The following is a 24,029-nucleotide window of genomic DNA, read 5'->3' on the forward strand; positions in this document are numbered from 1 at the left end:
GTGATCTGAATTGTACGATCCGAATCAAGTCTAGAATCGCAATCTTTTATGATTGTTATAAAGACGAATTCCAAGTTGTTATAACCATACGATCCTAAGGATCTAGATAATAATAGTCTTAATCGTTCCAAACTTGCCCTACCTCATCATCCCCAAACCCTATGCCCTCAAATTATAACCACTGCTACCATATGAGGCCACCTCTTTCTTCTACACATGAAGTTGTTACCACTTCTTTATACCACCCTTATCGTCGTCGTCGTCGTCGTCACCCATCAACACCCATGTTGGTGACATCTTATTGGCTAAGCACAAAAGTAAGTGTATTTAGATCATTTAAAAATGATTGTCTTTATTAATTGAGACAAATGACATAGGTTTAAAAATTTGTATAATTTGTAATTAAAGATTATTCTAGTCTTCTTACCCTATTACAAGAGTTGTACAATATTAATATTTTAGAATGATTTTAACTTTGGAATTGCTATCCCCTTTGATACTTTTATATTGAAAGGCGACAATATGAGTCTTCATATATGTCCAAGGATTTCATAAGTGCACAAAAATATATCTAAAGAACCATATATAGTACCTTTAGGAGATTAGAGTATGATATGATGTATACTTGTCCTAACATTTTTATGTCGTAAATCTAGACAATAGGTATCAATGTTATCCTTGGAAAGGATATTGTGATGCCTTAAGGTTGTTTTGTACAATATTAATATTTTAGAATGATTTTAACTTTGGAATTGCTATCCCCTTTGATACTTTTATATTGAAAGGCGACAATATGAGTCTTCATATATGTCCAAGGATTTCATAAGTGCACAAAAATATATCTAAAGAACCATATATAGTACCTTTAGGAGATTAGAGTATGATATGATGTATACTTGTCCTAACATTTTTATGTCGTAAATCTAGACAATAGGTATCAATGTTATCCTTGGAAAGGATATTGTGATGCCTTAAGGTTGTTTTCAGTTATTCAATTTGTTGTCGAGGTGATCACTTATGATTAGAATAGATATGTAGGCTAATGACGAGACTTAGTCGAGCATAAATAATTATTAGATGTGTGCATTCTTACTATATCTTTTGGCAGTTGAAAAAATTATTTGTTTTAGATGTATTGAGCATCTAATGATACTGATCGAGAATATGAGATATCTCATGTGTTATGTGAGAGACATTAATAAATAAGTGTATTTGCAATATATCTAAGTACTAATCGATATCACGTGCGTTGCATGAATTTTAGTTTTTTTGGAAAGTTTTTGAAGCAATATCTAAAAATATTTCCATGATATAAGAAAATAATTGTAAATTATTTTTACAATTGCATAGCAGTATGTTATCTAAAAAAAATATGCTTGTATATTTCATACTTGAATAAAAAATATACAAACTATTTTGCTTATATTCTTTGATAGTGTTAGGGATGACAGTGGGGCGGGTTCGAAGTGGGGCACCCCCGCCCCACGACCCGCTCCGCCTCAAACGGGACGTGGCGGGTTGCCCCGTTTAATTTTTTTTAATTTCAAATTATGTTATTATTAGAGAATAAAATATAAATTCAAAATTTTAAAATTCAAAGTAAACACTTGAAATAAACAATGTTAAAAATTAAACAATTTCAAATAAAATTACGTTTTGACTAAATTTTATTTCTTTTGTAATTAATTAAAATTTTACATTTGTATTTTATTATCTAATAATAATATAACTTGAAATTATAAAAAAAAAAAAAAATTCACGAGGCGAGGTTGGGTCGGGGCGGGCACCCCCACCCCCCCCCGCCCCCGCGCCCCACGACGGGGCGCCTCATCCTACCACGCCTTGCCAACCCATCGAGGTGGATTTTTTTGCTCCATTCGGGGCGGGGCGGATTTTTTTGTCATCACTAGATAGTGTTGATATGATTGAATTGAATGTAAAGATTATATTTCTAAATTTTGTGTAATTCAATATTGTAAAATTGAAAAAAAAAACTTTTCGCACAGTGCAGAGAGAATTTAACTAAGTGCGAAGTAAAAATAAAAAATAAAATAATGTGCGAAGAAAAAAAAATATCTCCGCAATGCGAATAGAGTTAAACTATGTGCGAAGAGTTGGCAAACCTTTTGTAAGTGCGGAGTAAAAAAAAAAAAAAAAAACCTCTCTGTACAGTGCAGAGAGATGACAAATCAACTCTCCGCATAGTACGGAGAGCAAAAAAACTCTCTGCACTGTGCGGAGAGAGTTAATCTCTTCGTACAGTACAGAAAGTTGGTCCATACCATGGCAAAACTCTCCACATAGTGTAAAGAGAAAAAAAACCTCTCTACACAGTACGGAGTAAAAAAAAACTCTCCGCATAGTGCAGAGAGATGACAAACCAGCTCTCTGCACAGTACAGAGAGAAAAAAACTCTCCGCACTGTGTGGAGAGTTGTTTTCAAATTTTTTAATTACAAGTCAAATTTCAAGATTGTAAATTATTCGTATATACAACGAAACAGAGTCGAAAAAATGATTCAAAATCATTTATATCTTCTTTAAATTCCAGTCATAGCTCAATTTCTGAACATGCAATCATATTTATGGTATTGAAAAGGAGTTTTCTTGTGATTCATACAATGAAACAATGTGTGAGTTTTGCAAAGAATGTGATATTGATAGTACCATGTCATTGCTTTCACAAATGGATGCTCTAGGGTACCACCTAAATTCAATCTTTTACACTTGCTTGATAACAGTTCTTGGACATTAGAAGCAGATACAATTTTCAATGAAATTATACTTTTAGGTTGTAGGCTAGGAATTAAGGTATTCAATGCATTGCTCAAAAGTTGTTTAAGAAAAGACCTCTTGAAACTTGCAGATAAAGTCCCAAGAGTTTTTATTTTTCTCTTTACACTGTGCAGAGAGATAGTTTCTATCTCTCTGCACTTTGCGGAGTCTTTTTTTGCTCATGTGCGGAGATTCTTTTGTCTCATGAAGTGTATATATATTAAAATTATTATAATTTTTTTTAATGTTATTGGCATGATACGTGTCTGGAAGAATATTTGTCAATCACCATAAACAAAAATCTTCAAAAAATGCAAAAAAAAATAAAATAATAATAACAATAATTGCATAATAAATCTTTTTATTATGCTAATAAAATTATAATAAATTTTTTTTTACAAATATTATAAAAAAATCATTTTTATCTTCAACAAAAGAACACATTTAAAAATTAGCAATATTATAACCACTTTTTTTTTTAAATTCTCGAAAATACAATTATAAAAAAGGAAATAATATTGAATTATAATATTTAATACTTAAGAAATTCAATATTAAATAAATTTTATACATTTATAACAAATTATAAATCCATATATGCAGCTTACCGTATTTGCAAGCAGCTTACCGTATACACTGCCTACCGTATTTGCAGTCTACTGTATTTGCAAACAACTTACCGTATTTGTACCTTACCGTATATGCTGCCTATCGTATTTGCAACTTACCGTATTTGCAGCCTACCATATTTGCAAACAACTTATCGTATTTGCTACCTACCGTATTTTACAACTTACCGTATTTACAGGCTACCGTATTTGCAAACAACTTACCGTATTTGCAATTTACCGTATATGCTGCCTACCGTATTTGCAACTTACCGTATATGCTGCCTACTGTATTTGCAGCTTACTGTATTTTTATATACCGATTATTGCACTTACAAATATCGAAAATGCAAAACACTGTACATTCACTTACCAAACCGAATTTCAAAAAAATTCATTGATTTTTATTTTTTCAACATAAGTATAAAATAAATATTAAATATATATGAAGCACAAAATATAAATGCATATGAATATGGTGTTCAATATTCAATTTTCCAATATTGAATTAAACAAAATTTAGAAATATAATATTCAAATTCAATTCAACCATATCAACACTATCAAAGAATACAATCAAAATAATTTGTATAATCTCGTATATTTCTTATTCAAGTATGAAATACACAAGTATATTTTTTTTCTAAATGACACAATACTATTATGCAGTTGTAAAAATAATTTGCAATTATTTTCTTATATTATGGAAATATTTCTAGATATTCCTTCAAAAACTTTTCAAAAAACTAAAATTCATATACTAATAAAAATACGATAAATGTAAAATTCGGGCAACACACGTGACAGTCATTGTGCGGAGAGGGTTCTTTTTTTTTTTTTTTTTTTTTAACTTTGCATTATATGGAGTGTTTGCCAACTCTCCGCACTGTGCGAAGTTTTTTTCTCCACACTATGCGAAGAGTCCGCACTTGTAAAGACAGTGTCCGCACAGAATGTCATCTTTCTGTGATGTGCAGAGAGTTTTGTCATGGTGTTTGCCATCTCTCTGCACTGTGCGGAGAGATTTTTTTTTACTTCGCACTATACAAAGAGTTTGCCAACTCTCCGCACATGGTTTGCCATCTCTCCACACTATGCGGAGAGTTTTTCTTCCTTTTTTACTCCGCACATGATTTGTCATCTTTCCGCACAGTGTGAAAAGTTATTTTTTTTAAAGCTCGCGTGTGTGTGTGTGTGTGTTTTTTTAGCTCATGGCAATTTATATTTACTAAAATTATTATTATTTTTTAATGCTAGTAGCATGATGTGTGAAAGAACATTTGTTTGATATAAACAAAATGAAATCATGCATAGTGAAATTGGATTAAATTACTATTGCATGAATAGTAGACTCTGATGATATGTAATCATTACACTCTGAAGATATATAGAGATACAATTGGGGATATTGAATCTTTAAAATTGCATAAAATATGATAGTTTTTGTATCTAAAAACTCTTGACTGAATTTTGCTCATAGATGTACAATTTTCAATTCATGTATAATCTATTGTTGTGATTATTTGATAATGATATACATGCATATATAAAGTATGTCAAACATGTTGAGATTTACTCACTCCCATGAACAATCACTTCAAATAATTTCGATGAGACCAAAGTGATCGTCTTGTATACATGATCCAATAACCTTAGTGAAATATCAAGATGAGGTTACAGTAAGCAATCAAAATGAATTTTGCAAGCTATTAAAACCTATTTAGTAGGCAAATCGAGTTCTCGATTTGAGATTGTCTTGAAGACTGAATATAACAAAAACTCAAATTAGATTTCGAGAAATATTTGAACTAGGATTTATACGGTGTTATTTATTTTTATAGAATATAGCATACGCCCTAAGAAAATAAGAAGATATTGTAAAACATATTTTATACCATGCGTGCTTTTACAAGTAATTTGATATAAATGAGTGAATAGATTTATCCTTCCTCATTGTGCGTGATCTTGAGATTTACATAACCTGATACATAACATTATGACTTTTGAATGTTTCTAAAGATTTTATTTTAGTGTTGCCACTTTAACACGTTCTAATAACTATGATTTATTTGATTTGACGGGACATATCCAGAAAAGCTGTTGATTAAAGTTGAAGGATTGAGTAGGAAAGAAAAACCTTTTTGATCAACATTTCTGTTTGTATTCACGGTCTAAATAATTGTTGTTAAGCATTTAGCGTTTAAAACAGAATTGTGAATACAAAAATACAGTGTGGAGTTCAAGTGCATTTCATAAGTATCCGAGAGATCAGAAATACTTGAATTAGTGTTGGAAAATGAGTTTTGGGTATAGCGAGATGTGACGTTGCCTAACAAGTTTGTAATACCACAGCTCTAATATGTACTTGTTGATCGCATTATCTATTTGTCGTATGAATCTTTATGAGATAGATCTTAAGAAGGAAAAATGTGTGATATTCATTATCATTTTCTGTGGTTTCGATCAAGTCCATAAAGCGTGAGTGAGAGATGTTAAAAAATACAGGTTGTGAGTCGTCCATGTGGGGGTGACCCAACTACAATACATAAAAGTGGGTTGGAGGAAATTCTTTGAAATATATTCAAACACATAACTTCCATCAATTTCAGTAACTTCCTACCATTCTTGTCACTTTCTCTTGTGATTTGGGGAGAAAAAAGATGGTAAGAAAATGGTGTGAAATTCGCATGTAAAAATGCACCAAAATTCTAAAGGGCCTTGAACCACTTTTTTATTTTTTATTTTTAATTTAATTTAATTATTATTATTATTATTATTATTATTATTATTATTATTATTATTATTATTTTGCATGAAAACTCACAAAATTAGGTACCTAGCTTGTGGATGATAATCTCCTTTCATAGTGATCGGGATTGGAGACTATAGCAGTGCAAGAAATGCAGATTTTGGAGTTTGAAAAGCAAAGTAATTAATTCAATCACGAAAAAATCTTAGAAATTCATCTTTTAAAGTAAGATTTCTTGAATTGATTTTTTGTTTGAGTCAAGTAATGATTTAGGGACTTGATTATTTATTTCCCTAAAAAAGAAGAATATTCATATCAAAAAGTTACCTAGATCCCAACTGAAGGTTCTTACGTTGGAGGTTTGTACCTTCCTTATATATAATGACAAATTGGTAGACATCCTATTGTTTTTTTATTAGAAATGAAAAAAAGGGTTTAGAGCCTTATTTGGTTCAGCTAAAAAAATTATTTAAAATCAAAGTCATATTCAATAATTAATTTTAACTATATATTCAATGAGATTCATAACTTTTAATTACAAATTTCATTAATTTTAATCAAAATTTACTAAAAGTTTGATTTCTATTTTTTATTTTTTAATCTAAATCAAATATGGTTTAGAATAAAATTCTAATGTTTAGTGGTCAACTGGTCTCCTATTGGATACTGCTACTTGATCTATTGGGTGAGGCTTGGTCCACATATTGTGGATGTTTTATTCTATGTATAGTGTTGAAATGTCAAAAAATAATAACAAATACATTTTATAGTTTGTGGGACATTTTTTATTTAGAGTACATAGAATATAGTTAAGAATAATTTTGTGAAAATAAAATTTTCACTAAATAAATTTTGATTCTCACATTTCTATAAATACCATTAAGATAAGTGAGAATTTCAGAAAAAAAATTATTGGTCCTAAAATTTTGGAATCCATCTCAAAAGCTTCCATTAATTTGTGTGAATAGTTAGAATTAGTGATGTTAAACCTAATTGAATTTGTTTGATTCAATTCGAATTTTGTTAAATTAGACTTTAAGCCTCTCTAAATCGCTCACTAGACTGGTTGACAATCCGGTTGCCTAATATTTTAAAAGGGTCGATGGCCAGCCTGGATCTAAAATCTAGACTTCAAATTTCATATTCATTTACGAAGAGAAAAGCAATTTAAAATTGTTTAAAAATAATGAAAAATTGTGAGAATGAGTCAAATAAAAGAGAGTAGAATCTATGATTTAGACCAACGATATTTTAGGGGCAAGTACATAAGTTTGTAATATGTTTTCCCACAAAACAATAAAATAGAACTACTAATTTATGTGAATAAATTCATATATAAACAAAATATAAAAGTTGAAAATAGTTGATTTATTTTCTTATTTTGTTCTAATTTCCCTCAAATTAAAATGAACCCAACATTGACTCATGATTTGAAAATTGGATAATGTAAACCATAGAATATTAGACTATATTAAGGAATATAGTCCACCACATTATTTGAGGAAATTACGGATGTGCTCCTTAAGCTTTCAATTAGTGGGGGTTCAGGTCCCTAATGTTTAAAAATGAAGTTTTGAGTTCCTAATCTATTTAAATATGTGAATTTGGATCCTCTCGTGATAAAAATGATCAATATGAACATTAAAATCTCACATTATTTTCACATGACCTAGTCCCTGTTTGATAACCATTATTTGAAAACTCTTTTTTCTAAATACTTATTTTCAGTTACACATTTATACAATAAAATATTTTGCTCGTAAATTTAATTATTTTTTAATTTTTTACCACATATTCCCATAAAAATGACTATTCAAAACATTTTTCTATCTAGATAATGGCCATCATACAAGGGCTTAATGCTGAAGGAAAAATTGTCTAATAATGTCCAACTTCAAATCATTTGAAAGTCGCTTGTAATTTTATGTCATAGACAATTTTCGTACTGTAAGGATCTCGATTTACAGATGTAAATATGTTAAGGATTGAAAACCTCTCTTCTAAAAGTTATCATCTCAAAATCATGTTACATAAACGGTTAATTAGTTGAAACTACTTTGACCAAATAATAATAATAATAAAAATAATAAAATCCTTTATTTCAATCTTTAAATAATTGTTTTAAGATTTGCCAAACATGCATTATGTATGGCACATTTCTTGTACTACGTAACTATTACGGCACTGTACGACAGTCAATCGATATATGAACACATCAGTTCCTTATTTCCTCCGCAGTGTACCACACGAATCCTAACCCTAACTCCGATCCTCCCCCTTCCACTCTTGAACGACCACACGGCTGAGATGGACGGCGGCGGTCACATGAACCAAATGGGCGGCGGCCACATGAACGGAATGGGTGGTGGCAGGGGCATTGCACCGCCTCCTGGTGCCTTCCACCACCGCCACATGATGATGCACATGACCTTCTTTTGGGGGAAAAACACCGAAATTTTGTTCCATGGATGGCCGGGATACAACAACTCTGGCATGTACGCTCTCGCCCTTGTGGTGGTGTTTCTCCTGGCGATTATGGTCGAGTGGCTCTCGCACTGTAATTACATCAAAGAAACCTCCAACCGCCTTGCGACGGGGCTGCTTCAAACCCTGATGTACGCCATAAGAGTTGGTTTGGCTTACATGGTGATGCTGGCCGTGATGTCTTTCAACGGTGGAGTTTTTCTGGTTGCAATCGCCGGCCACACAGTCGGATTTTTTGCATTTGGGAGTAGATTTTTCAAGAAACCATCACCGCCGGCGGGTTTTACGCAAACCTCGGATCTTCCTCCGATGAGTTGCTGATCAATCAAAATGCAAGATGCGGGTTCTGACGTCTGATAATTGTAGCTATTATTGAAGTTTATAATTGGATTATTAGTAATTTAATTGTGAAATTAATTTGCTTCTAGGAATAGGGTTATGGCTTGGATTATAATTTGAATTTTATTAAGCAATATGCCAGCTAGATCCATGGTTTTGAAAGGGTTATTAGGTTTATTAACCCCTGTTTGGTAGCAATTTTTCAATAAAAAAAAAAAATCAATTTTTTGACTTTATTTCACTATTCCATCTATAATTTTTTACCTTTTTCACTCACATATGTGATATACTTTTCTCTCTGTAACGATTAAAAAATTAATTTTCATAATTACTATCGAACATACCCTAATAAACAAATTCATTTTGCGAGTTTGTTCTATATTACGTCTTGAAAGGTTTCTACAAAGAATAATGCCAATGACTTATTCCATGTTTGAGAGTCTTCATTAATAAGAGGATCGCCCTAAACTAAGAAAGAGATTGATAGTTGATTTTATTTCTCAATCTTCTAGAGTTTCTCTAATAGAATAAAATTATTTTTGGAAATTTGGAAGTTAATAAAGTCATGTTGGTATTATTTTGATTTATCGTTATTTCTTCATTTTCCAAGTTCTGTAACCCTTTCATCAATCCTATTTAGGGTCCGTTTGATTGTAAGGATAGAATTTGGGGAAAAAGAGAACAAATTTTAGAGAATTGAATTGTCTAGAACTTATTTTTTTGAAAATTGTCAATTAAATGTGTTTAATTGGTATACTTTTCCACTTTTTGGATCTTTTGATGTTTATTTGGCTTTGTTTTTCATGAAATTTGTCAATTAAATGGATAGATTTTTTTATAATTGTGGATAGGATTTGTTTCCATTGCAAAAAATAATAATAATAATAAATTTAATTAATTAATTAATTAAAAGATTTAAAACCCATTTTCTCACTAGAACGGAGAACCCAAGAAATTGGAATTCCTTCAAAACCAAGAAAATGAGGTCACATGAGGGAGAAGTGGAAAATGAATTACTTGGAAAATTTTGGAAATCAAACAAGAGAAATTGTGTGGAAATTTCATGGAAAAAACCCCTATCAAACAGGGCCTTAGTGAAAACTCCAATTGATCAAAGAAGAAAAGAGAACTATCGCTTTTTCCTCGATTAGAAATCAAAATCTTCGATTCACATTTTCGACCGAAGACAAAAAACAAGTAGAACACAATCAACAGTAGATTTTATCTTGGTTCGACTTTAGAATAACCTATACTTTCATGGAGCCCCACCCACTCATGCACTAGATTTATCGAGATATTTCAAGACTTGTAGATATACGCAACCTAAAAGAGTAAAATCTCTATGAAGAACATGGGTGAACCATCAATATACTTAGAGTAAATAAACAATAAACTACCCGAAAATAATGCTAACAATAAGGGTGCGTTTGATTGCAAGTAGGAAAATTGTATAGAAAGAAAATATTTTCCAGGTAATTCAATTGCCTGGAAATTATTTACATGAAAAATGGTAATTACACGTGTTTGATTGACCTAAATTTCAACCTAGAAAATGTTGCAATTTTCCAACTTTTGGTGTTTGATAGCCATTATTTTCCATGGAAATAATCATTTTTTCCAACTTTGTCTGTTTGACAACCACTATTATCCATGAAAATTGTCACTTTTTCCATGGAAAGTAGTGGTTTTTTCCCATTAAAATTTGTCAGTGTGAGTGATCCAAATTTTAGACATAAATGCGGCCAAATCCTAATCAATCATAATTAATATAACAGTTAATTTGTGGATAAAAATATGCCAAGATTCGGTACGGAAGATGCAGAAACACGGTCGAGATGAAATAATTATCCTTAACAATTAAGATTTCTACCACTTACATATTCGTCTTTGCAGTCATAAATAATAGTCGGATAATCAATTCAATAAATAATGATGAAATTTCGTCCAATGTATTACATAAAACGAAAATGAAAAAACCCAAAAAATCTGTATCATAAGAAAATAGCAAATAAAATCAACATAGATGTCATACTTTCACATGTTTGTTAAATTATCCAACCAAGTCATCTTAAAATAGTGGAGGCGGATCACAGCTCAGATTCTCAAATACTAAATCACGCATGAATTCTTCATCAGTCAAACTCATAAATACTCTAGCCAGACTCTCATCCGATCGAAATATTTTCATTACTTGCATTATGTCACGCTTTTCTATACGCATGCCTTGTAATTTTTCTAGAACCAACTGCCAATTGATATGGTTTAGCGTATCTAATGTTGCTTGAGTCTCCATAGCGATAGCAATTTTTTTGGATGATTCGGCAATGCTTGATAGGGCAACGAGACTCTCATCATTAGGTTGGGTACGTCGACGGCGAACTTTGTTAGTGCCTCCTTCGGCATTACGCTTAAGAGCGCGAATGGGGCTTGGATCCGTATCCTCATTTTGACCATCAACTTCACACACAGTTTCACCTAACAAATAGTAAAATAAGAAATTGTTAGAATCTCTAATATAATACGAATTATATAAATTTTTATGTCTGATCTAGTACGTACCATGATCAGGGGATAAAATGTCATTGCCGGTTACAGCACGATCTCCTGTAGCAGAATCATTTCCAAAAATAGCCTCCAAATCATCATAACGAGAACAAAGTTTGGTTCTCCACTTTCCAAATTCTGGTCTGCCCTACAAGAAAAAGAATGAAATATGTTTTACGCTAGTTAGGGAGCACAATAAATTATATTAGTAATATTGGTCAATGAAATTTTATACCTTCAACAACTCCTCCCAAGCTAGTACATCGGCTGTGACACGTCCAGTGTGAGCATCTAACCCAAAACCACTCATGCTTAACAACTGACGAACTTCAACATATTCTTTTTTTAGAGTTTTCAATCGCGCCCTCACATTCTTATCAGACACCATCACTCCGCATCCATTGTGCACGCTCTCGATTGCTTTGGACACGTGAAATGATGAAAAACCATTGTCACTTCTTTTGTGACTAGACAACACTTGATGTAGTAGTGCAGTTATCATACAACTGTCCATTGCATCACTCCAACGTATTTGACGATTCCTAGAATTAGGATCCGCTTGGGTTGAGCTTATTTCCTCCACATCTGAATGAAGGGTTGGTCTAGAAACTCGAAAAGGTGCTGCAGAGCTTTGTCGAATATTTGCCATGAATTGTATAGTGCAAGATTAACTGTTTACGGTCAACCAACAAATAAGAACATTTAAGAAAATTGCATGTTAACAATGTCTCCAATAACAACAATTCCAATTACAATATTTAAAATTCTAGCAATCTTATGTCAACTATTACAGGACATAGGAAAAAAAAAACAAAAAATATGCTTAATGTCAATACGTCTTCAATTCAATCAATTACTAAATATGAAAGTCTAGTAAGTTTATATCCATTACATAGAAAAAAAACAAGATTTCAATCGAAATCAATTCCCGCATTCTGATTGGGAAGATAATCAGCGCACATTAAATCAGCAATCGCAATCCTCTTATTAGACCACACTTCCTAATTTGTGAAAGATATGTGAGCATTTGGAGTTTCATCTTCAGGTACATCAACATGCGTAGAGTTAACCTCATCATCACTACTATCTAAGTCGTCCTCCTCACAAACATCTTCAACGTCATCAATCCTTAAGAAGTTGTGGATGGCAGAACATGCAAGGACTATCTTTGCTTGTGTGTCAATGTCGTGATAGGGTTGATGTCTCAAATATGCAAATCTTTTTTTTAGCAACACAATTGTACGCTCAATAACATTACGTAGAGATGAATGTTGAAAATTGAACAACTCCTTACCACTTTCAGGACGTTGACCTTCAATGTCTCTACGATGATAACGAGTCCTACGGTATGGTGCAAGAAAACCTGAAATCGATGGGAAGCCAGCGTCAACAAGGAAATATTTACCTAGGAAAGAGTCGTTTATACGATGGTAGTTAGGTAATTATTATAACTTATGTGTGGAAGAAATGTTTTCAAAATAGTGACACAACTTACCAACAGGAATTGTTAGCTTATGTCCTTGGAGTAATATTGCACTCCGTAACAATCGACCATCATGTGCAGATCCCTCCCAACCGGCATGCACGTACGTAAATTTCATATCAAATGTGTAAGCTACTAAAACATTTTGGGAAATCACTTGCTTTCTATTGCGATATTTACCTTGCTCCTCTAAAGGCACATACGCAGCTATATGTGTACCATCGATTGCTCCTACGACATCCTTTAAAAAACAATACTTTTCAAACTAAATATGAATATTGAAGTTTTAAAAAATATGATGAAATATCTACAAACCACTAACCTGAAAAAAGGAGTACCATGGCTGCACATTTTTTTTTTCATATGGTGAGTTATGAGGAGTGGCATTAATCACAACATCTCTATACAGTCCAAGACAAGCGTGTAAGACTCTATAAAAGTAAAAGCTCACTGTTTGACCAGAGTGAAAGAAAGTAAAACATCCAGCGCGATTACGTTGGTCATACCCGACTGTATTCAGAAAAATTGCGACTTGTTCCTCAATTCGAACGTATTTACTGTCAACCAATCCATAAGTTCGCAAACGAGCACATAATCTTTGAAATGGACCTATTTTCATCCTAAAGAGATCACGACATATTGTATCACTCATGCCAAACATTCGTGTAAGTGTTATTTCTCTTTCAGAATTCCAATTTGTGTGAGGAGCTCTTGGAAGATGTCGTGCACGACGCCTAACTTCGTTATATATCACAATCGCTTGTATGACCATTGTCCAAAATAAACATAAATGTTGTCGTCGGCATCGACGTTGATTCGTTGTTGAAGCCATGTTATAAACTACCATGGTAAACAAAAATCCAATAAAAATTTGTTTATAAAGAATAACATAACATCATTACAGAATAAAAAGTTAATTGTAGCTACAAGAAAATATGCACAATGGACAACTGTTAATTTATTAAGCATTATATTGGTAATAGATCCATAGATACACGCACCCAAGCCAATCAAAACGCTAGCTGGGTTTAGTTTCTTGAATTTCTTTCTACTTTCTGGACAGTAAACCAAATTATTGTAAATCAAACCATTCCCACTGTCATTGAAATTTGAGATTTCAATCTCAATGACGAGTGCTCAAGATACAAATATGATAAGTTATTCAAAAAATAAAGAACTTAAATAGCAACATTTAAACATCAATTACTTGGTCGATCTCCATCGGAATTAATCATGTCGAGCCTTGTTCAAAGTGATATAACTATTTAGAAACACATGGTTTTGTAATACAATCATATTAATGCAAAATCAGACATCAGTTAAACATATTACAGTTAAAAATAAAAATAAAAAACTTTTTGGTATTTCAAATAAACGATTAACACATTCTGAAACTAATTAATCACAATGTCACTTGTAGATACAATACATAAGGGAAAATTTTTCATAGAGATAGATTGGAATAAATAAAATTCCATAACTAGTTTATACTTTTGTCCTACTGATGTAAATCTTAACTAATCGTTGTGCAACAAACATGTTTTACTAGACTAAAGAACAAATTTTAGCATTACTAGACTAAAGAACAAATTCCTACTAGTAGGATGTGAGGGCGCGATTGAAAACTCAAACATTTCCCTAAATTTACGAACAACCAATGATGCCAGATCTAGAGAAATGAAGTTCCCAAAAGACCCTTTTTCTCCAAATACTAAAAGGAATTGCCTTCATTGCCATTATCAGAGGCAATATCAAACAACTATTTAAAAGACCACCTTTAGTACTGGTCAAGATCAAAACTTTCATTTGGTTCTGGCAGCCCAGTAATTAAATTGAAATAAATCATCAAAAGAATTTGCTAGAATATGGCCCAAGCGAACCAACCAGTTAGCTATTTGAAAAACCTAATAATAATTTAAACAGTTGATGATTCAATCTTGGAGGTGGTTGACCAGTACACTTAATTTCTTGCCCTGTTGAATGCGTAAAATCTATACCAAAAGACATCTACAGACATATAATGTGCATCAGAATCTTTAACTCTGAAGTGTTGTCCAAAAATGAAAATTTGGTAATGAATTTGAGACAAATTTTACTTAAATTTCATCAAATCTGGTAACAAGTAAAAAGAGATTCCTTTTATGAAAATCTTTTTCCTACGAAGATACACAAGAAAGCAGCCTCAAATGCAAGTAACATGAAGGATAAATGGTTCTAATAGATAGAAAACAGCAGAAAAAATGAAATTGCTACAAAATAGTCAAAATACTGACCCTAATACCAACATAATTGAAGTCAGGATCCAAGTGCTATATTAGGCAAACAGTGATAACTTACCGGCAATTATCTTATTGAAAATCCAAACACTACTCTAGCAAAGAAATCTCAACCAATTTCTGAGATTCTACTAACATGTGTGAGGAACTATTCAATTGATGTTACCCTCAAAACCATCGATATAAATACCACTGGATTCCAGTTACTCTTCGAATGTAATACAGTAAAAACCAGAAAAAATTCATATATTAAAAAAGCAAAAATGATATAGTGAAAACCGCCAAAAATGATATATCTCCAATAGAATTAACTATATATTCTTATAACTCACAATCATCACTTTCTGCATCACTATTTAATAATGGTTCATCTTTGCTTCCCGTATCCTAAACGTACATGTTTAACAACTTAATCAGCATAAACTAAGTTTTCTAAATTGTGCTACTTTCTTAATGAGTAAGCAGCAACCTACCATACAAACCCAGCAGACCCAATGCGATCAATGAGTTAATAGTGATCTATCCTTTGATTTGATCTACCATTTTGCAATGCGTTGGTTATTTGACAGGTAAACCCTCATCAAAGCTTATTTAGTAAGAACAATCATGTGAATTTCCTTCCTCATAACTTCATACCAGGGATGTCTTCTTTTGATATTCCCAAACTGCCTCCACTTCCACAGCCCCCATCATTCATACTACATTTAAATTAATCAAGAAACTCAACCATTGAAAGCATAATTCATTCAAGGTCTTCAAATGCAAGTATAGATAAAGACAAAGATTTCATAACTCTGGGAAATCTTAAATGATACATATGCCAACAAAATTGCAAGATTCCACCTCCATCTCCACCTTGTAGAACCTGAACCCAATTTCTTTCCAGCTCCACCTCCACCTTGCAGAACCCAATTTCTTTCCACCTCCACCTCCACCTTGCAGAGCCCATCACAGAAATAGAATTGGGTGTCATTAAAGAGGAGAGAAATTCTGGAATCCGAGTTCGCATACAATCATGTGGAATCTCAAAATCAAAAAAACAAAAACAAATTCCAAAAAATCCGCGTTCGCTTTGTACTCAGTTTAATTAAGAATTACACATATAGAAATCAAATATTGTGAGAGTAACCTGAATCTATGCAGTTACCGTCTCGTCGATTTCTTCAAACACGGTCGGTTGAATCGTTGAGAGACGCCTTCCTGGTCAGTCGATTTCTTCTTCGTGCTTCGGTTTAATGGATGTGAGAGACGCTGGTTGGCTCAGTTGAATGGACGAGAGATGGCTTGCTGGCTGAGAATCGATGTGAGAGAGAGAGGTAGCGATTTGTACGTGGTTGGTTACCAACTAGAATTTTTGGAAGGGTTAAATTCCATGGAAAATAAAATCCACCTTCCTCCAAGGAAAATATTTTCCTTGTTTTCAAGGAATATGTGGTCACGTGATCAAAACAAGGAAAATATTTTTCTTGGAATAAATTATCAATCAAACAAGATAAAAGTAGAAAATTATGTGGAAAAAACACATTTTCCATGGAGAATGTGTGCAATCAAACGCACCATAAGGGATGATAAGTGTGTTTTACAAACTTCTGTAGTCTTTTAAACTTAATGAATATTAATTGTTTGAGTGGAATCCTATTTAATTTAGTGTATATATTTCTTTTATAGGTGAAAACTCCGAATTCACGGTTAGTTGGGCATAAAGAAAAAGTTTTGGATTTTAAATTAGACAAAATGACGGAATTGTATGATTGTCAAAAAGTTCGAGGACTTAATTTGAAAACTTCAGAAGTGGGAAAGTTTTTTTTTTTATTATTTTTTTTTAACTGTTAAATCATGTGTTGCCACGTGACATAATGTAAAAAATAATGTAAAAGAAGATGCACATGTAGTATGATTGTTTAAATAAATGGTATTGGCTTAGGATTTTTGGCATGTTAATAATATGGGAGACCAAAGACATCTCTACATGTTATTTTAAAAGTAACTTGCTAAAGATTCAAAGTAAGTAAACTTGTCATTGTCTTCATGTGTACGTCACATGGTTAAATTTATAAATGTGTTACCTGAATTTGTCCCTATGTGAACATGATATTTGATTATTACGTTTTATATCATTAATACTCCTCATAATATATTCATGCATGTCAATGCATTTATAAGCATACATGAAGTTTCAAGGATAAAAACTTTCCAAATGTCATGAGTAAAGAATGTTTTTTAAAGGTATGTATCTCGATTGTTTTGTTAAAAGATAAATGTCCATGCATCGGCACATCCAACCAATATTCAATGTTCAATGATAATATTAATGTTAACCGTGGTATTACCAATAGGACGAATTAGATTCCAAATAATAATTGTCCACTGCATTGGATTGGCAGGCAATACACCAGTAAGCTAAAATACTAGCGCTAAGTTTTTAAAGAAATTGAAGAAAATCGGATACATATTGATAAATCAATCCACAGGCAATTGGAGGACCTAATTGGGATGATATAAATTTGGAGAGACCAAAAGTGTAAGAAAAATTGAAATAAAGGACTGAATATGAACGAAAACAGTAAACTATGGACCAAGATAAAGATTCGATAGATGGATAATTTGATTTGCAAATTTAGGCTGCATAATCCACATTTGTGCACCTCTTGGGCAAAAATTGAAAGTGTTCAAATGAAATACAAACCAAGATTTTTTCCTATGCAAGCTAGAGTGTCACAAACCGAGAGTTATCCTCTCTCCATACAGCAAGACTAGGTCACCGATAGCTAGGTATATGGTCCTAATTACCTAAAAGTGTACTAATAATGTGATCATATGTAGGTATTGTCTAATATCCCATCTATGAGCATGTATGTGTAAGATATTTCGGGCTTTTAGGCTTCCTTTAGGCATGAAACCTCAAGGGTACAAACTTGCAGTGCTCTATATTTTGGAATTAGAGTGGGACAGCTCGAATGTGCATTGTTTGTTCAGGAAATCATTGACATGCGTTCTTGTGGAAAAAGAATTTGGGCAACAGATTAAGTTGACAAGCAAGTGGAACTGATGAAGAAAGCTCTGAGAATGATGGATGTGAAAGCAAGCATTTTAGGAGTGGAACCATGTGCATTTTAGTTTGTTTCATGGAGTGCACATTTCAAAGCACGATGATAGTATTGTGTTGGTGTTTCGACATGCATAGTGGAGCTGCGACAGAGGTTTTCCATCCGAGGAGCTAATGCAGAGGCATATAATGAAGATTGACGGTATGTATAAAGTTATTATGGGTAGATGTGCGAGGGAGTACTGAGTGGATACCCATCCATGAAGGAATGGTGCTGGAATTATTCTTGCAATGAGAGGGATGTGAGTTGATGTGAAGCTCACTTATTACGATGAGGGCATTTAGTGAATTGAATAGAAAAGAATTTCCTGCACCGAAAGTGCTCCTCTTCCCATATGGTACGACAAGGTCGCCAACAATCAGACATATGAACTTGTTATTAGAGACCGTGCTAAATTTATTACCATATGTAGGTATTGTCTAGCATCCTACTCATGAGCATGTGTGCGCCAGTTGTTTTAGGCTTGTAGGCCTAAGAATGAGGAGAACGCTACTTTATGGTATGGAACCTTGGGGGCCAAGCTCACTGTTGGTGAGATAGAGCCCTACTTTTTTGGGTGTGATTAGATACCTAAGTTTGGGGATTTGTCCTTCCCAAACTTATTTTTTGGGCTTTTTGAAGACATATAGAAAAGAAAACCATCATATTGTCTAGTACACGCCTCATAGCATATCATACGCTTTATACTATATGATAGGGACAACTTTTGGAAGAGAAAAATATAGAATTAAAGCTAGGGTTTAAATATTTCTTCAAAAAGAAGAAGAAGCATATTCTTGGTGCAAGATCTCTCTCTCAATTTAAAACCCGTTGATGTATTATACTTCTTTAATTTGTTTTGTTCTTTTATGATGATTAGTTAAACTTTATGTTGGGATGGAAAATGTAACCTAATATTGAGCTTTAGTTTCAATTATTAAGGTCTGCATTTTTATTGTAGTACTGATTTTACTTCTTCTCTTAATGCTTGAGAATATCTGGCCAGTATTTCCATGATTAGTGGACTATAACAAATCGAAAAGTGAGCTATTAATTTAGCCACGTAGTATAATTTGATAATTTGGTAGAAGACAGAGATATACTATTGTTGTGGACCTTAAATAAATTTTTAAGTAATTTAATATGTTTAATTAAGGCGTACCAACATTCAGATAAGGTGTACATGACAATTTCTCTCCTGTAAAAGGAGGCTTCTTCCTGCTTGTAAAGGCATTGAAAATTAGAATAAAAACCTTCTTTAATATGTTCTCCCTAAGCTTCTAAACAACCTCTTTCTTTCCTCAAAACTTCTAAAGTAAGATTGATACAATGAGATAATTTAGATCATATCAAAATTCATTCAGCATACACTACAGTTGTCTTTATAAATGATCATTTACACTAGAAAGATCATTCTTCTAAACAAAAGATCCAACTTGGGTGAACCATAATCGTAAAAGTCTAGGCCCTGTTTTATATCGATGTTGTGGCTTGAGCGTGTACTGAAAATACCTTGATTATGGTTGTGCACATCCATGGCATAAAACGAGATGAGTTTAAATCATAGCAGAAATAGTTCAGTATGCTCTGTAGTTGCCTTATAAAGGATCATTTGCACTAGAAAAATCGCTCTATTGAACAAATATATCCAACCTGGGCGACTTATAATCGTAAGAACCCAGGCCTTATTTTATGCCGATGATATGGCTCGAGGGTGGGCTAGGAATATGTCGATTATGGTTGCGCACCCATGATGGTACCAGAACCATGCATGTTATCTAAACCTAAGCATCTAGCATTCTCTTACAGAAGGAAGTTTGAGGAAAGAATTCTAATCTCAAATATGTTGTCTTCGAAATCTATAAGCTCTACGAATCCTACAATTCCATTCTCTTCCACTCATCCTTCCTTCCAAAAAACCTCTCCTTCAAACATGGACGACTTATATACTAAACCACGTCAGTCTTTCTCTAAATCTGTAAAAAGCATAATTTTCCCATAAAAATCTCAAGTAAAAAGAATATGTTCAAGCCACCAAATTTGATCAGCGTCTGCTATCTGCAATAGAACAAGAGAAGATGGTTACTCTTGATCTGCCAGCTCGTCTTCCAAAAGTATGGTTATCTAAAGGGTGCATTCATCTTCATTTTAGAGCAGTAAGAATCGCTCTTACTCTCCATGGTAGAAAATGACTTTCGCTAGCGTCTATAATTGCTCTTCTAGATACTCAAGTTTCTGATTATCAACATGCCTGTAATGGAACAGTTGAAACCACATTACATGCTGGGCCAATACTTATAACGATGTCCTCTAACTTCAATAGCCAATAGCTAATCCGCAACTGCTTTTTGCTTTGAAATTACAAGTCCAAATTGAAGGCGCAGTCCAACTTGAAGGACATTAGTATCAAATTTTACTTTTCTTTTGTAATAAGGACTTGAATGGACATTGTAATTTCGGTTCGTTAGTGGAAATAATCAGGATTAATAGACAAGTCTCATTTTGGCAAGAGTTGACCAATTTGGAGACGTATATTGGAGCTCAAGTCTTCTCCGTTTGATTTGGTTCCTCTCTTGGCTCTAAGATAGATGATGGAATTAATTGATATACTTCAATAAGTCAAAGAAAAAGTGATGCAAATAACAGGGTTACACTAAGAGCTTGTTCAGTAGTGATTATGAAAATTAATTTTTTGACCGTTAAAGAGAAAAAAGTGGATCTCACATGTAAAAGAAGTAAAAAATGACGACTAACTTAGGGAAGTAATGGTCAAAAAATTAATTTTTGGGGGGTGAAAAATCAGAACCAAACATGCACTAAGGGTATTAGTGTAATCGACACTTTTTGTGTTGCCTATTTCGTCACCTATAAATAGATCATTTGAGGGCATCATTTTGGTGATCTAGGGTTTTTTTTACTAAAATCGGAAAAGATACTAGGTTTCTTGGAGAATATTCTATGAAAGGTTTTGCATCGAAGCGTTCACTTATTCAATCTTTTTTGTTTTTACTCTCAAAGAAAATTGATTTATTTTGGATTTTAAGCCTATACCCAACATAAAAAAGTCTAGTTATACTTGAAAGCAATTGCTTTGAGGGGTTTAATAGAAGTGAGAGCAATGGAACTTTATGCATAAGACTTGAACTTCGGCACAGACAATGGCTTATCGTATATATATGACACGTTTCGTTACATTCCGAAATTCAAAGACGGCCCATAATTTATTATTATTTTTTAATGAGAAAACTAGATGTTAAAAACTACGATGTTAGATAAATATCAACAAAGTACTTACAGTGTAGTGATAAATGTTATAATTTTATGAAAATCTAAATCTCATGAATTTAAAAACTTAATTACTTTATTTTTAAAATCTTTCAGTCAAATCATCAAGAGAATTATTAAATACGAAACATACCTTAATTCATTGTGAATAATCCTTTATTACAGGATCTTGATTCCGGATTTTAAATTTTGAAGATCAACTGCAATCTCTTCATGCTTGGTTTCTTAATATTTAATCTTGAATATTCCCTATTTTGATTCTTGAATTCTCGTTCTTGATTTTGACTTCTTGTTCCATAATCTTGATTGTTTCAACGTCGCCTTCTTGATTGTTGATCTTGACTGTGGGTTTAAAATCTTCATCTTCAATATGTTTGCTCTTGTATTCTTATGTTGATGGAATGTCATAAAAAATGAGAATCACATATGAATTGACGACCATAACTCTATATATAATTTTATATGTATTTCGTCTATCCTGAAGTACAACCCTAATGGATTCGATCCCTGCACAGATTTAGGCCTACATTAGATGTCCAAAGACCAATTCGTATGTGATTTTTATTCTTTGTGTCATCCCATCAACACAAAAATATAAGAGCAAATATATTGAAGAGGAAGATCTAAGATTCACAATCAAGAATTAAGAACAATTAATCAAGATTAAAGCAAGAAGTCAAGATTAAAGGAATTGCAAGTTGATCTTCAAGGTTCAAAAACAATGGATCAATGTACGTTCGACATTAATTATTAATTCTCTTCGTGATTTGACAAAGAGATCTTGATAATTCATGAAGTTTTATAAAGTTTAAAGTTCCATAAATATTCAATAATTTTAAGATGTAGATTTCACAATCATGTAATGTGGTTACAAATTAAAAAAATTCAATTTTGCTCCATATACATTCTAGTTGACATTCTATTTTACATTGTACTATTTGGTATGTAATTCTACCATTGATTTCTCCATCACTTAAAATAATTAATTACCTCGATTTTGTCACATATTCAAATGTCATCTAAATTGTACACAAATAATGTCCAATTAGTGCACAATGGGTAGGCCGAAAGTTTAATGATTCCCACGTGGAAAAGTTGGTGTTGAAATCAGAGGAAGGAAAGCTTATAAAATGACTAGGAGTTAAATGATTCCCACGTTGAAAAGTTGATATCGGATGAGTGAGATAAAGATTAGCCCTATTTGGTGAAAATTAAAATTATATAATAAAATTGATAAATTATGGGGTTGAAAAGTTGTAAATTTCGTAAAATATGTGTTTATTTATTGACTTTAATTTTAATTAAAATTTGAATTTGAATTTCTACCAAGTGGGTCTTATGAAAGACATTGATGGGTTGAATGTTAAGCAGCTAAGCAATTTTAGTGCTTGTTTGAGTCCCATTATTTAATAAAAGTGGATTTTGAAATAGTGAATTTTTTGGATAATGTATGATAGAAAAGTATGTAAAAGTTTTATATTTGCATGTAATATTATATTATTAAGAGAATATCTAATTAAAAATTGACTTTGAAGAAAAATGTATTATTGATAAATGGGGTTTGAACAAGGGCTAGTTTTTGTGTACGTAACTAATCTATAGATAAAAAATAATTTTGTTTTTTCAATTGATGATTGTTTAGGCAAATCGGTAAAATTGTGGCTGGTTTACAAGTTTTTACTATAACTATCGGGTTCATCAGTTATTTTATTGATTTTTCAACGGATAATTCTATGTGTACATCTCATGGTGTACACAATGAATTATACCCCCCTCACATGGAGGGTGCCCACATGCTGTGTGTACACAATGGTGTACACATAACATTGTCCTTTTTCAATAGACAATTTATACTATGTGCCCGAATTGAATTTTGGTTTGGTTCTCAGTTCTCTGGTTGATTTGATCTGATTTTAATAATATTGACTACGATTTGAGGGCACAAACTCTAAAGTGCGCCTCATGATACAAAAATCTCATTACGACCTCTATCTAATTGAACTGATCGAGCATCTCTATTACTTAATGTTTTATGAATTAATTTTTTTTATAAATAAATTATGATGGATTTGCTCACGTCTCTATATAATTATAAATTAAACATTTATAATGTGGTCTAACATGATAAGAATGGGGTGCTTATTACAAGGACGAGTAATAAAACTTAAAAGAGTAAAGATATTCAGTATCATTGATGTCAAACACCAGTTTAGATGCTGACATCATTACATTAAATGATATATTCATCTACATATCAAGTATGATCATATACGTTGATGTTAGATAGCATTATTCAAACTTAAACCAATGAAATTAAGGCGATCTCTATCTCAGTAAATATTTAATTAATGATCCACCTCATCTTCTCATCTTCCTTGAACTACTTCCTCAAGACGTGGCC

General features: G+C 32.4%; 3 protein-coding genes across 3 annotated transcripts; 1 reads left to right on the forward strand and 2 right to left on the reverse strand.

The window, feature by feature from the left end:
• Window positions 1–8,293: 8,293 nt before the first annotated feature.
• On the forward strand, window positions 8,294–9,136 carry LOC111408245 (copper transporter 6-like). The gene has a single exon (XM_023038031.1). It carries the CDS (start codon window positions 8,439–8,441, stop codon window positions 8,934–8,936), a length of 498 nt encoding a protein of 165 aa, XP_022893799.1. The 5' UTR covers window positions 8,294–8,438; the 3' UTR covers window positions 8,937–9,136.
• A 1,886-nt stretch (window positions 9,137–11,022) lies between these two features.
• Window positions 11,023–12,147, reverse strand: LOC111408512. The gene is made up of 3 exons (XM_023038259.1): window positions 11,734–12,147; window positions 11,514–11,646; window positions 11,023–11,429 (listed from the first exon to the last, which is right to left on the reverse strand). The coding sequence occupies exons 1-3, from the start codon at window positions 12,145–12,147 to the stop codon at window positions 11,023–11,025; spliced, it is 954 nt and encodes a 317-aa protein (XP_022894027.1).
• Window positions 12,148–12,499: 352 nt separating this feature from the next.
• On the reverse strand, window positions 12,500–13,099 carry LOC111408513. Its single transcript, XM_023038261.1, has 2 exons — window positions 12,994–13,099; window positions 12,500–12,861 (listed from the first exon to the last, which is right to left on the reverse strand). The coding sequence occupies exons 1-2, from the start codon at window positions 13,097–13,099 to the stop codon at window positions 12,500–12,502; spliced, it is 468 nt and encodes a 155-aa protein (XP_022894029.1).
• Window positions 13,100–24,029: the final 10,930 nt, after the last annotated feature.

This window comes from Olea europaea, chromosome 13 (assembly GCF_002742605.1).
Source record: "Olea europaea var. sylvestris chromosome 13, O_europaea_v1, whole genome shotgun sequence".
Lineage (NCBI taxonomy): Eukaryota > Viridiplantae > Streptophyta > Magnoliopsida > Lamiales > Oleaceae > Olea > Olea europaea.

Bases quoted from the DNA above. Each gene is read 5' to 3' on its own strand.
- LOC111408245 (XM_023038031.1), top strand. From the start codon at position 8,439: ATGGACGGCGGCGGTCACATGAACCAAATGGGCGGCGGCCACATGAAC.
- LOC111408512 (XM_023038259.1), bottom strand. From the start codon at position 12,147: ATGGCAAATATTCGACAAAGCTCTGCAGCACCTTTTCGAGTTTCTAGA. The intron at 11,647-11,733 runs GTATAAAATTTC...TTTTTCTTGTAG, and splicing joins CTTGGGAGGAGTTGTTGAAG to GGCAGACCAGAATTTGGAAA. The intron at 11,430-11,513 runs GTACGTACTAGA...ACTATTTGTTAG, and splicing joins CATTTTATCCCCTGATCATG to GTGAAACTGTGTGTGAAGTT.
- LOC111408513 (XM_023038261.1), bottom strand. From the start codon at position 13,099: ATGAAATTTACGTACGTGCATGCCGGTTGGGAGGGATCTGCACATGAT. The intron at 12,862-12,993 runs GTAAGTTGTGTC...CATCGATTTCAG, and splicing joins TAAGCTAACAATTCCTGTTG to GTTTTCTTGCACCATACCGT.